The 12,345-nt window shown below is 49.7% G+C and overlaps 5 protein-coding genes across 5 annotated transcripts; 3 read left to right on the top strand and 2 right to left on the bottom strand.

Moving 5' to 3' along the window:
- Positions 1-91: 91 nt before the first annotated feature.
- On the bottom strand, positions 92-2,043 carry prnC (delta-1-pyrroline-5-carboxylate dehydrogenase prnC; the record flags this gene model as incomplete). Its single annotated transcript, XM_056897790.1, has 3 exons — positions 92-1,687; positions 1,748-1,855; positions 1,915-2,043. 3 exons carry the CDS (start codon positions 2,041-2,043, stop codon positions 197-199), a joined length of 1,728 nt encoding a protein of 575 aa, XP_056753575.1. The 3' UTR covers positions 92-196.
- Positions 2,044-2,631: 588 nt separating this feature from the next.
- On the bottom strand, positions 2,632-4,583 carry N7537_006732 (uncharacterized protein; the record flags this gene model as incomplete). Its single annotated transcript, XM_056897789.1, has 6 exons — positions 2,632-2,994; positions 3,058-3,860; positions 3,921-4,030; positions 4,089-4,101; positions 4,163-4,315; positions 4,367-4,583. The coding sequence occupies 6 exons, from the start codon at positions 4,581-4,583 to the stop codon at positions 2,632-2,634; spliced, it is 1,659 nt and encodes a 552-aa protein (XP_056753574.1).
- A 1,447-nt stretch (positions 4,584-6,030) lies between these two features.
- On the top strand, positions 6,031-7,473 carry N7537_006731 (proline dehydrogenase family protein; the record flags this gene model as incomplete). Its single annotated transcript, XM_056897788.1, has 1 exon — positions 6,031-7,473. One exon carries the CDS (start codon positions 6,031-6,033, stop codon positions 7,471-7,473), a length of 1,443 nt encoding a protein of 480 aa, XP_056753573.1.
- Positions 7,474-7,964: 491 nt separating this feature from the next.
- N7537_006730 (putative proline utilization protein PrnX) lies at positions 7,965-9,020 on the top strand (the record flags this gene model as incomplete). Its single annotated transcript, XM_056897787.1, has 1 exon — positions 7,965-9,020. One exon carries the CDS (start codon positions 7,965-7,967, stop codon positions 9,018-9,020), a length of 1,056 nt encoding a protein of 351 aa, XP_056753572.1.
- Positions 9,021-9,537: 517 nt separating this feature from the next.
- N7537_006729 (Zn(II)2Cys6 transcription factor) lies at positions 9,538-12,288 on the top strand (the record flags this gene model as incomplete). Its single annotated transcript, XM_056897786.1, has 5 exons — positions 9,538-9,617; positions 9,680-9,811; positions 9,879-10,144; positions 10,202-10,287; positions 10,345-12,288. The coding sequence occupies 5 exons, from the start codon at positions 9,538-9,540 to the stop codon at positions 12,286-12,288; spliced, it is 2,508 nt and encodes an 835-aa protein (XP_056753571.1).
- Between the last annotated feature and the right edge of the window lie 57 nt (positions 12,289-12,345).

The raw sequence follows: 12,345 nt of genomic DNA, 5'->3' as shown, positions 1-12,345 counted from the left end.
TATCGTTTTTGAAGTTATAGCTGGTACATTTGGCATATTGTCTGGTTAGACTTGAAATAAATACATTTTGAGGATTGTTTGGAAATTCGTGGACACAATTTAAGAAAACGCCGGGGTGAGATGCAAGATTGACGCCAATGAGATCATAAAGCACGCAAGATCAACTCGAAGGTCAGGGATGGGGGAGCGTTATCCATTAGTTGGCGTTGCTGGGGTACGCAACGGTGTATGTGGGAACGTACTCCTCCTTGATGGAGCGCAAGCTGACGAAACGGGACATCAGGTTGGCACTGCCAGCCTTGTCGTTGGTACCGCTAGCACGGGCACCACCGAAGGGCTGCTGGCCGACAACAGCACCAGTGCTCTTGCAGTTGATGTAGAAGTTACCAGCGGCGTTGCGGAGAGCGTCATCGGCGACCTGGACAGCCGCACGATCCTGGGCAAAGATGGAGCCGGTCAGAGCGTAGGTGCTGGTGCTATCGATCTTGTCACAGATCTTGGTGAAGTCGGCGTCGGTGGCGTCGTTGTAGGCGTGAATGACCAGAACGGGACCGAAAAGCTCGCGGGACAGCAGAGGGTGGTCAGGGTTGGTGGTGCGGTAGACCGTAGGCTGGATGTACCATCCAGCGGAAGAGTCGTAAGTTCCACCGACGAGCAGCTCAAGCTCCGGGTCGTTCTTAGCCTCCTCGATGACACCGGACAGCTTGTTGAATGAGGCCTCGTGGATGACGGGACCGCAGAAGTTGGTGAATTCAGATGGCTCGCCAACGTTAATCTTCTGCACCTCAGCGACGACCTGCTGGGTGAAGTCCTCGGCGATCGAAGAGGCAATGTAGGCACGGGAGGTGGCACTGCACTTCTGGCCCTGGAACTCGAAAGCACCGCGCACGGTCTGGACCGCGGCGTTGCGGACATCTGCGGACTTGTGCACCAAGTGGAAGTTCTTGCCACCGGTCTCACCCACAATACGGGGGTAGCTGCGGTATTTACCGTCCGCCACGCCCTGTGAGATCTTACCGTAGAGCATACGGAAGACATCAGTGCTTCCGGTGAAGTGAAGAGCAGCGAAGTCGCGGCTCTCAAGGACGGTGCTGGTCACTTCCGCGGCGTCACCAGGAACGAACTGGATGACGTCCTTAGGGAGACCGGCCTCAAGCAGGATCTGGTGCACGAGCCAGTTGGAGGCAATCGCGGAAGGCGAGGGCTTCCAGACCACGACGTTACCCATCAGAGCGGGTGCACCAGCCAAGTTACCGCCGATTGCGGTGAAGTTGAAGGGGCTGATCGCGTAAACGAAGCCCTCAAGAGGGCGGTACTCAAGACGGTTCCACACACCGGTAGCGTTGTGAGCAGGTTGCTGGGCATAAAGCTCCTCGGCGTACTTCACGCCGAATCGGAAGAAGTCACATAGCTCAGCGGCGGAATCAATCTCAGCTTGCCACGCGTTCTTGCCCTGTCCGTGCATAGTCAAGGCCATAATGTCGTAGCGGTACTTGGTCGCAATAAGATCAGCGGCCTTGAGGAAGATGCTAGCACGCTCGGAGAAAGGAGTCTCGGCCCAGGACTTGCGAGCTGCGAGAGCCGAATCAATGGCGGACTGAACATCGGCCTTTGATGCGTTGGAATAAGTTGCCACAGGAGCATGGGTTGCGGGGTTAGACTGGGTGAAGGTTTCATATCCCTTGAGCTGTTTGATTGAGTGTTAGAAATTGTTGTTTCAGTATATATGTTGCTCCTGAATGCTTACCTCCTTGCCCGCAACAACCAGAGGCACGTTCAAAGGAGCCTTCTGCGTGTACTTAGCCAAAGCCTCCTCGAGGCCCTTGCGATCCGGGGTTCCAGGAATATAGTGTTTCTTAAGGTCCAAAATTAGCCTGAATGATGAAACAATCTTAATTCCAATACCGAACTTACATTAGGTTCATTGTTAATCTGGGGCACCTTGAAAGTGGCGTAAGTGCCCAAGGAGCGTGTGCTGGAGCTCGGAATGCGACATGCGAGGCGCGAAATGGGCGCGCGGGCGCGCAGAACAGAGGACATCATTATGATAGTTTGAAACGAATATAATGAATCAACTATTCCAAGTATTGCAAAGGGAAGATTTGGAGAAGAAGTAGACGCGGGGAAGAATGGTGAAAATGGCCGGCTACTACCGGTCAGGGAAGCTCATAGCTGCACTGTACAACGCCTGGGACTGGCTGAAGGTGACAGCCAATCAACAGTGGCCGGTTGTTGTCCCGGGTGGATCCCACCGGGCCGGCGTCTATCAGCGCGGCTTCAAGAGAAATCAACTTCTTCACCGGGCCTTTGTCCTGGAAATTCAAGTTCTTATTAGTCAAGAGATACTAGAAGAGATAATTAAACAATTGATATTCCCCGCAAATATAGATAAGCTTGATCGTGGTGATTTAAGTTGTTTTAGAGATTTAGAGAAAGAAATTATAGAATCAAACCCACTGATCGGCGCTAAATGTATACAATGTACAAAATCCACAGAAAAACATTATCTATAATTCCCTTGGTTGATATATTCTATACTAATATCTATCCCTCCACGACATAATATCATATACGCAGCAAAAAGCACCATCCAGATAGGATCATTCCAAAAATAACAGCAGACCACACAAACTATGCAATCCACCACCACACTCGCTCGAGCCAGTTGCGTGGCTGCGGTACGACCTCCTCTTCTTCAAGCCGGTCGATCTCGTCCTTGCCACTGAAAATGTCAAGTTCTGAGACCTTGACTATCCATGGCGTCTTGTAATAGAACTTGTGCCCGAAGTACAGCACAAAGAAGATCACAAAGACAATGTAGGAAACAAGGAAGTCCGACGCGGTGAATGAGCCTGGGAAGAATATCGTATAGCCGTTGGTAATAGCCAATAGTGATACAAATACCATCACGAAGTAAGCGCCGTATGGCTGGAAAGGAGTAATGAAGGGCCGTGAGCTGAGCAGCCCGTGGAAATCTAAAGCGCTGCGGAAACGCTAAATGACATGTTGTTAGTAAGGTGATCTATGAAAGGAATAGTAAAAGGCAATTTAACGTACCAAGTATGCCACTGCCACGATGACCCAAGCGAGGAAACCTCCAATTGTGGTGATATTGGTAAACCAATAAAACACGGTTGAACCGGAGTTAGACAGGTTCAAGAAGGAGAGTAGACCAATTGCCCAAGTGGCCAGCACAGCATTGTATGGGACACCATTTTTATTGCAGCGAAGGAAAAATGCAGGAGCCTGTCCCTCGCCGGCGAGCGAGTAAAGTGTGCGAGATCCAGCAAAGAGCCAGGAATTACCCGAGGAGCAGGCAGATGTAAGAATGGCAGCATTGATAACGTGATTCAATCCAGAAATACCAGCATTTTGGATGCCGACAACGAATGGACTGGCGCCAGCACCAGAACCACCGCTCGCAACACCCTGCAGGAGGTTCTTGTCGTTGTATGCGACCGTCACACCAATGACCAAGCTACCCAGGACATAGAATGCGAATAGACGGTAGATAAACCGCTTTGATGCCTTGGGAATGTTACGGCGTGGCGACTCAGCCTCACCAGCAGCAGCAGTGATCAGCTCTGGGGAGAAAATGAAGGAGAATCCGCACTTGATCATAGCGGTCCAGAATGCCAGAAAGCGGCCTGTGTTGATGTTCGGAACCAAATAGGGTTCCACGAATGCGCCGGGTGTTTTCCAGTATCGGAAGCCGAGGCGGTCATGGTTAGGACCTCCGCCGAAGAACAGTACGACGCCCAAGATGATTAGACCGAGGATCGCAATGATCTTAAGTGATGCGAACCAGAATTCAGCTTCACCGTACCAAGAGACCGCGATGATGTTTAGAAGGAGGACGACTAGAGTGATTGCGTTAGAGAATATCAAAATACTGGACTGTGGGCACATTGTGTACTCACGAACGAGAATGATTGCGATCCATACACCCACGTTGACTGGTGAATCCCAATACTCAATGATAAGGCCACATGCAGTGACTTCTGATGCTAGCAACATTGAAAATGAATACCTAGATAGTGGCATTTATTAGTTTGACGAACGCGGACCTTGACAGAAGGGATAATTACCAGTAATTGTATCCTGGTGGGCATTTAGATTAGCATTCGGGTTATTGAATCTTTTAACAGTGGTTCGGACATACCAATAGCAAATCCAAGACTGGGTTCCGTAAACCGAGTGATCAAATAAGGCGTAGAAACACCCTGAATGGGGAGATAGGTTGTCATTTCACCAAGCATGTTCATGACAAAGTACACAATACTTGACATGACAATATAACCCATGAGCAAAGGAGCTATCACATATTAACCCCATATCAAGTTGACTTGTCCTGCAGGATTCTTACCAGGACCAACCGTCGACAGGGATGCACCACTGCCAACAAAAAGACCAGTACCGATACAACCACCCAGAGCCAAGAATTGAACATGACGCGAGCTCAGACCACGCTTAGTGCTTGAGTTGTGAGCGCCTGTAATCTCTCCCTGTATGGCTTTTGGGTCATCATACGGGGACTCGGGACGAATCCCGGCCTCGAGACTCTTAGATGAGTCGTCTTTCATGGTGCGCGAAGGCAGCGAGGTAGGAATGTTTGCCAATATAGGACGCAACTCGGGGGAGAGGGGAGGAACGGCGACACAAGGGGCAATTCTGGGCAACGTAGAAACCTATGAAGCAACTTAAAATATCCGAGGAAAGGCATAATGTTTATTATACGACAAAGCTACTCCGTAGGCTTCAAACCGTTATCTTTTCGGGACCCCTTGCCGACGAGATAAAAATGTACGCCTTGATACTGCTGCTCCATTAGGAGATAATATTCTCCAGAAAGATAATAAAAACCTAAGGGGAAATGAATTTCCTCCGCCAATCAGTGATTTAGAGCCCATGGATTTCTCAAACAGTGTGAAATCGTATGCCCAACGTTCCATAGAGACCGCGCCATCGTGGGAGCAGTGATTGAGTTTCTAGAGATGATTGGCGCCCACATTGGCTTTGGTTCTAGCCTGGTCTCGCTGGCTCTTGCCTTATCGTTTTTTGATTTTGTGCATATCTTTGCAGGATTTTCATGTCAGATTGCTCTTATCTTACCCTTGACAAATTGCCTCTCGATAAATATTCCTCAAAGCTTCTAGCGCTGTTCTATTGCTTAGCTTAAACTTTCTTTATAGTAATCACCGGGTGGTCTGCGATTGGTGCGCCAATTTGACTTTAAACATTTGCCTCCCCGTTTGCCACTGGAATCACGTGGTGTGCGGATGGGGGAGAATCCGGGGTAAAAGAGGCGGGCCTGCCCAGGTGTGGCCCTAAATAAAATCAGATATAAATCTTAGAACGTTGAATGCATACCCACTTGGAAACACATTGAAGCACCATACTGGAACATTCGTGGGAAGCACTAAACCGAAAGTAACCGGAAGCGAGTCAGCGAGTCACGCGTGCAGAGAGACCGGCCCGGTCAGATTGTGCTTATCGCTTATCAGTGGCCCCGTCCAATATCAAACCGGCCCGTGATCGTTCGGCAGGGTTAAATCTGCGAACCTACTGTTGGCTGCAGATTGCAAGGGTAAAGAGGCAAATATCAAAGCGTCATTCAATCTCGCTCGGATACAAATGATCTCCCTACCCGATCGTACCTCGATATCCTCGTGGCGCTACAGTTTTATATTCTATATCTTGGTATGGTTTAAAGAACACATGAATAATAGAAATGTCAATCCATCGATTGTAGTACATAAAAACTGACAAGCCCTCCCGGCCCGTCAAGATGGGCCTGCTGACCGTACCGGTGCCTGGCGGTTGCCACCGGCTCTTTACCTCTTACCCAATGAGTTCCACCGACATAATCGCCATATCTAAAAGGTCGCCTTCAACCGTGGCTCCTCTCTTTCTTCGACCTTCACTCTAAGTTCTCCCACCTTTGACTTACTGCAGAGCTACTCCCTCTTCCATACTCTCTTCCATACTCTATTCTTAATCATCTCAAATACTACATCCTAACTGTCAGCCATGAAGGCTGCACCTTCCGTGCGTGTGCCCCTCAAGGCCGCTGCCCACTCTACCAGACTGGTGAGCAACACCAGCAACTCCCGATCTTCAGTCGCCTCAGTCTCAGCCTCCAACGTATGGCAACCACAAACAAAAGCCCGGCCTCCGCTACCCCGCAAGGCACTGACAGCACCACTGGCTAAACTGCCGCTGTCATCTGTCCTACGCTCGTTGCTAGTTCTGTCTGTCTCCTCATCAACTCTACTTCTCAAGCCATGCATCTACACCCTGTCTTTGTTGGCTCACCCTCGCAATGCGTTCTGGGATGTCTCCAAAAACCCATTGCTGAACATGCTTGTCAAGCACACCATCTATAAACAATTCAACGCCGGCGAGAACAAACTCGAAGTCCAAAATTCGATCAACCAAATCAAAGCTCTCGGATGCCGTGGTGTACTCCTGGGATATGCCCGAGAGGTCCTTGTCGACGAGAACTCGGATTCTGCGTACGACGCAAAGGCCGCTCTAGCTGAGATTCAGATTTGGATGGAAGGCACACTCCAGACAGTCGACATGGCACAACCCGGCGACTTTGTTGCTTTGAAATTCACTGGAATGGGCACCGACGCCCTCCGCCTGTTGCAGTCGCAGACTATGCCCACTGAGACCATGGACAACTCTATCCTGAAGGTCTGCGACCTCGCCATCTCCCGTGGCGTCCGCCTGCTGGTCGACGCCGAAGAGCAGGCCGTCCAGCCTGGCATTGAGGCCTGGATCATGAAGTACCAGAAATACTGCAACTCGCAGACTCCCGGCCGTGCCATCTTTTACGGAACTTACCAAGCCTATCTGCGCTCTACCCCTGCCACTCTTGCCAGCCACCTTGAGATTGCCCGTGCTGAGGGATACACACTTGGCGTGAAGCTCGTCCGCGGCGCTTACATGAAGACTGAACCCCGCCACGTCGTCTGGGCTGAGAAGGAGGAGACTGATGAGTGTTATGATCAAGTCGTCGAGTCCCTCCTCACTCGCAAGTACAACTCTATGCTCAAGGCACCCTCAAAGGACACCCCTACTGAACTCCCGCCCGTGAATGTCATCATTGCTACTCACAACCGTGAGTCTGTTCGCAAGGCTCATGCTCTGCGCATGCAACAGGCTACCCGTGGCGAGGACTACGGTGTTGATCTTAGCTATGCCCAGCTTCAGGGTATGGCTGATGAGGTTAGCTGCGAGTTGCTTCAAGGATTCGAGAGTGCTGAGGACAGTGTTGGCGCTACCCCCATCGATGCTCCTAACGTCTTCAAGTTGTTGACCTGGGGCTCGGTTCAGGAATGCATGGGCTTCTTGCTCCGTCGCGCCGTCGAGAACACAGAGGCTGTTGGCCGTACTAAGGACTCTCAGATCGCTATGATCGCTGAGTTGAAGCGTCGGATTGGCAACGTTTTCAGCAGCAGCAAGTGAGATCCGAGTCCTGATTTTCCTTTTCGGAGGCTACATAGATCGTTTTGTCTTTCCTTAGCAGCCCACGGGCTGTTGTGCTGCATTGTTCTTTTATTTTTTTTTGCGTCTAGCTGGGTGCATTTTTCATGGCGTTGCTACTGCTTTGTGAGAACCTTAAGAAGTCCATTCTGATGATGATCAATGAAACCAATTTTTGAAAACGAAGTGCTTTATCCTTAAGAAAATTTTTTTGTCAGTCAAGATAGCAATCAAATTAAGAAATCAGACTAGAGATAATCTGATAATGTCCGACATGATTGAGGTTGAATCATTTTGGAATGTAACCCCCACAGGGTTGCCCCTCCCGATGTCACTTTATATGTGTCGGAGGGACCTTCCGATGGTCTGCCTCGTATATTCTACTCATCCCCCCAAGAAGCATCTCATTTCTTAAATAAAAGAAACTTAACAATACTGTCCTTCAAGCATTTCACAGACCACAATCACCCGCAATGCACATCCTCTCCGAACCAAACGTCTCCAAAATCTTCCGCAGTCTAAAACAAGACCAATGCCATGACTTCATCACAACACTCGGCAACGCCCTAATCAGCATAACCAAAGAATCAAAGCCCTCTACCGCAGCATCAACCAAAAAAATCCACCAACCCCTCCGCACTGTCTTCACCACAAGCAATGACAACACCTGCATCTTCATGCCGGTATCGGACACCGCCTCCACCGGCATAAAAGTGGTAACAGCAAGTTCATCCGGAATCCAGGGCGTGATCAATATCTTCAACCCCGAAGGTCGACTGCAAGGCCTGCTAGCTGCAGCAGAAGTAACAGCCTTCCGCACCGCACTTGCAACAATGACCCTGTTCGTGCGCTGCACAACCCTCCGCAAGGACAACGTGCTTGTTCTCGGCAGCGGGCGACAGGCAGAGTGGCATGCGCGTCTTGCGCTACTACTTTATCCCGAACAGGTGCGACGGGTGACGTTTGTGAATCGCGGTGCGAAGAGACTCGCCGAGATGGAGAGGGATGTTGTTTCTGAGTTGCGGGGGACTTATCCACGCATTGTTTTTGAGACGCTTGCTAAGGAGGGTGTTGATGATTATGAGCAGAGGCTTGGGGAGGAACTTTCGGCTGCGGATGTTATCTTTAGTTGTACGCCTGCTACGGTGCCGAATTTCGGGTATGCGGCGCTGCAGAAGAATCCTAAGCAGAGGTTTATCTCGCTTATTGGCTCGTATAAGCCGAATATGCATGAGATTGATACTGAGACGTTGCTTTCGGGCGGTGGGAAGGTTTATGTTGATTCAAAGACGGCTTGTCTTGAGGAGGCTGGGGAGTTGATTACTGCTGGTCTCGGGGAGGAGCAATTGATTGAGATGGGGGATCTTTTGGGGGCTGAGGGGATTGTAGAGGCAGCAGTTGATGTTCCTGCTGGTTGTAATGTTATCTATAAATGTGTTGGTATGGGATTGATGGATCTTGTTGTCGGGAAGAAGGTGCTTGATGTTGGCGTTGAGATGGAGCTTGGGACTCATGTTGATGGGTTCTAAAAATTTTCGGTATTTTTGCATTGGAATGACGAACAGTACAGATGATTAGAATCACGATTGAAAATCATTAACCTAACACTACACACACTTCTAGACTTTCTTGTAAGCTATAATAACAAGTCATCAAGCCACTGGCATCGCTTTAGCTGGTCTCAACACTCGAGTCACCTTATGTCATATTACGATTATTAAACCTCCATGGGATCATTTTGGACCCTCAAACCAACTCCCATTTTCTGCCAGGCATGGGAAAGACGTATGTATGTAGGTTGTAAAAGTGATCAAAGATCCCAAAGATCCCAAAGATCCCGACGTAGCCGCGAACCCCAAGCCGATGCGCGGAGCAAATTGAGTCCGGGATGCGGGGATATCTGCCTTTATCGATTAGCCTTCCCTTTTTCTCCTCACATGGCCATTTTCCAACCTAGGATATTCCGGTCTGACAACTCCTTTTTATTTTCAATCTCTTTATCTATTCCCCTTTCTCTGGACAATGCCCTGATTCGCTGTCACGGTAATGGACGACTCGACCCCGACGCCCGCCCAGCAAAAACGTCCTCGTGTGGCCGAAGAAAATCGCAAGCGAGCTGTTCGAGCGTATGCTATCGCCCTAATATATAAATTAAATCGGGTCCTCTAACACGATCGGTTTTACACAGATGCGATGGTTGTCGCCGGGTGAAAGAGAAATGCGAAGGAGGTGTGCCCTGCCGGAGATGTCTGCGATATCGCCGCCAATGCAATTTTACCCACATTGACCCCAATGAAAAGACGCGGTCAACGTCTGTCTCGTAGGTCTACCGCATAACCATACCCTATCATCATCAAGACCGCTGATGACGCAACCCCTGATACCAGACTTTTGGACCGAGCAGCCGCCCAGAGTCGAAATGACATCGCCGAGGCAGAACGGGTGCGCCTGATGGAACGTCTCCTATCGCACTATATACCCAATATCACTTTTGATATTCAGTCTCTGCGCCAGGCTGCAGAGGATCTAAAGAGCAAACACCGCGATTCTGAGTCCGATGCGATTTCTACCCGGGAAGACCCCAATGAGCTAGAGGATCTTGCCATTGATGAGGAGGATTTTACAATCAAGGCTATGGCCGATAACACAACCGGTATGTTGATCTCCGGAGAACGTATTTGGATATTTCTTGATTGACACCATTTCTCAGAATATTCCGGGGAATTTTCATATTTGAATTTCACAATGAAGATCCGGAAGAAAATCGACGAGTGGATGAAGACTGCAGCACCCGAGGTAAGTTCCGTGAATTGTCGGTGAGCGTAGCCACTCATTCTAAACTCGACCCCGCAGGCAACTTCTGAAGTTGAGCCTTTTGAAGAACGATGGCGAAGTACACAACTCCAGTCCGCGTCACCTCAGGTATCTTCTTCAATTACATGTCTGCCGCCGCGCTATGTCGCCGATTTCCTTGTCCAGATCTTCTTCAAATACGCACAAACCAATAATTTCTACATTGAGGAAGACTGGTTAATTGAGAAATTGGGCGTCTGTTACACCGACCCTGAAAGTTTGTCATTTGACGATGCAGGCGCGGTGTGCTGTATTCTTATGGTTCTGGCGGTGGGCACTCAATTCGCCCATATGGAGTCATCCACACCAGTGAATTGCTTGCCCTCGGGTTCTACAGCAAACCAGGATCATCACTTTTCGGAGGATGAGGTCGGACTCACATTCTACCAATTTGCCTCGAGGCTTTTACCAGACATCATCGCCACCGCTTCGGTTCGAAGTGTGCAAGCTTGTCTACTTATTGGGACATACTTGCTTCCATTGGATACTTCGGGCTTATGCTACACATACTTTGGCCTAGCACTGAAATTGGCTATTCAAAATGGAATGCATCGAAGGTATCACGGCGAAGGCCTGTCTCCGCGCATGATTGAAGTACGAAATCGGGTTTTCTGGACAGCTTTTACTATTGAAAAGCGTGTAAGCATTCTACACGGCAGACCGTCATCGTTGTCAGATCGCGACGTTGATGCTCCCCTGCCGGTCGATTTCCCCGGATTGATGCCTATCCATCAGCCCTCAAACCATACAAATATGGTAACACTCATAACATTGACTTTGAAGCTTGGCGAGGTGTCAAATGAAATTACCTCATTGCGAAAATACCGCAAAGAACAACAGCAGGACTATCTAGAACGATTGCTGAATTTCCGGAAACATCTCGTTGATTGGTGGTCGACGCTACCGGAGGAGATCACCTGTCGCGATCTGAATCCCGCAGGGCCACTTTTCAGGTCTAATGTCCATCTCAAGCTAGACTACTGTCTGACTCGAGTCTTTATTGGACGACCTTTCCTTTTCAGTAATATCAAAGGCATCTACCAAACACCCTCTCAAGGCCCGCCGTACAAGGGCTCCGCCGCTCTATCTGGTTTGTCAAAGAACCGTGCGACTCTTGTTACGGACTGTGTGGAAGCAGCTTTGGAAATCATCGATTTGTGCCGCTTGCTCCGTGACGAGACTGGTCTCGCGCGAGCCTCGTTTACCGAATTTAGTTCATGCCGTGCAGCTTTGCTGGTCATTTTGGCTCAGGGCTTGACCAAACGAACCGAAAGACTCGGTGCTGCTCTTGAACAGGGAATTTCCCTAATCAAGATTATGTCTATGGGAGTTGGCTCAGCCCGTTCAGCTGTTAGTGTCATAGAAGCGCTCGAACGTGCCATCCGCCGTCTCGAAGCATGGAGCGAGGCCCAACCGGATATGAGTAGCGGAGGTGCTGTCGAATCCGCCTACGACCGGTTCAAAAACTGGGAAATGCTTTGGAAAGCAGGACCTATCTCGCCGTCCACGCTCGCGTGGCAACAGCAGGAAACTTATGCTTCAAGTGAGCAAAATGTCCAGCAAAGCGTACCTTCTCAAGCGCCTACCATGGCGGGTCCTTCTACTCTTCTTCATGACATGTCCCTCACACCTCCTTCCGCGGCCATGATTAGCGTGGGGGGCGCTGTTCCAACACCTGCTGCACCCGATCGAAGCATTCCAGAAGGCGAAGTCCCACTCCCCGACACTTTCTCCATTTCTCAGCAGTCCCTCTCGCAGATGCCACACTTTGGTTTCGACCATTTCGTTTCCAATTTCCCACAAGAATTGGGCGAGTTCACTGCTATTCCTTGCTTCGAGCCAGATTCACAGGGTCAATCGAATGGTTTGCCTGGTGCTGAAATGAAGGCCCCCGGTGGCAGATCTGACCCCCCTCACTGGCTGAACTTCATGAGGGATCCATGATCAATTTTTTCTATCGTGCTTTGTTGCTTAAGCAGCAATCCATCTATACAACATGTT

Source organism: Penicillium hordei (assembly GCF_028827395.1).
Source record: "Penicillium hordei strain IBT 12815 chromosome Unknown utg000003l_segment0_segment0, whole genome shotgun sequence".
In the NCBI taxonomy this organism is placed as follows: Eukaryota; Fungi; Ascomycota; class Eurotiomycetes; order Eurotiales; family Aspergillaceae; genus Penicillium; species Penicillium hordei.
The sequence above is the reverse complement of the archived record's forward strand: the minus strand, read 5'-3'. Positions and strand labels throughout refer to the sequence as shown.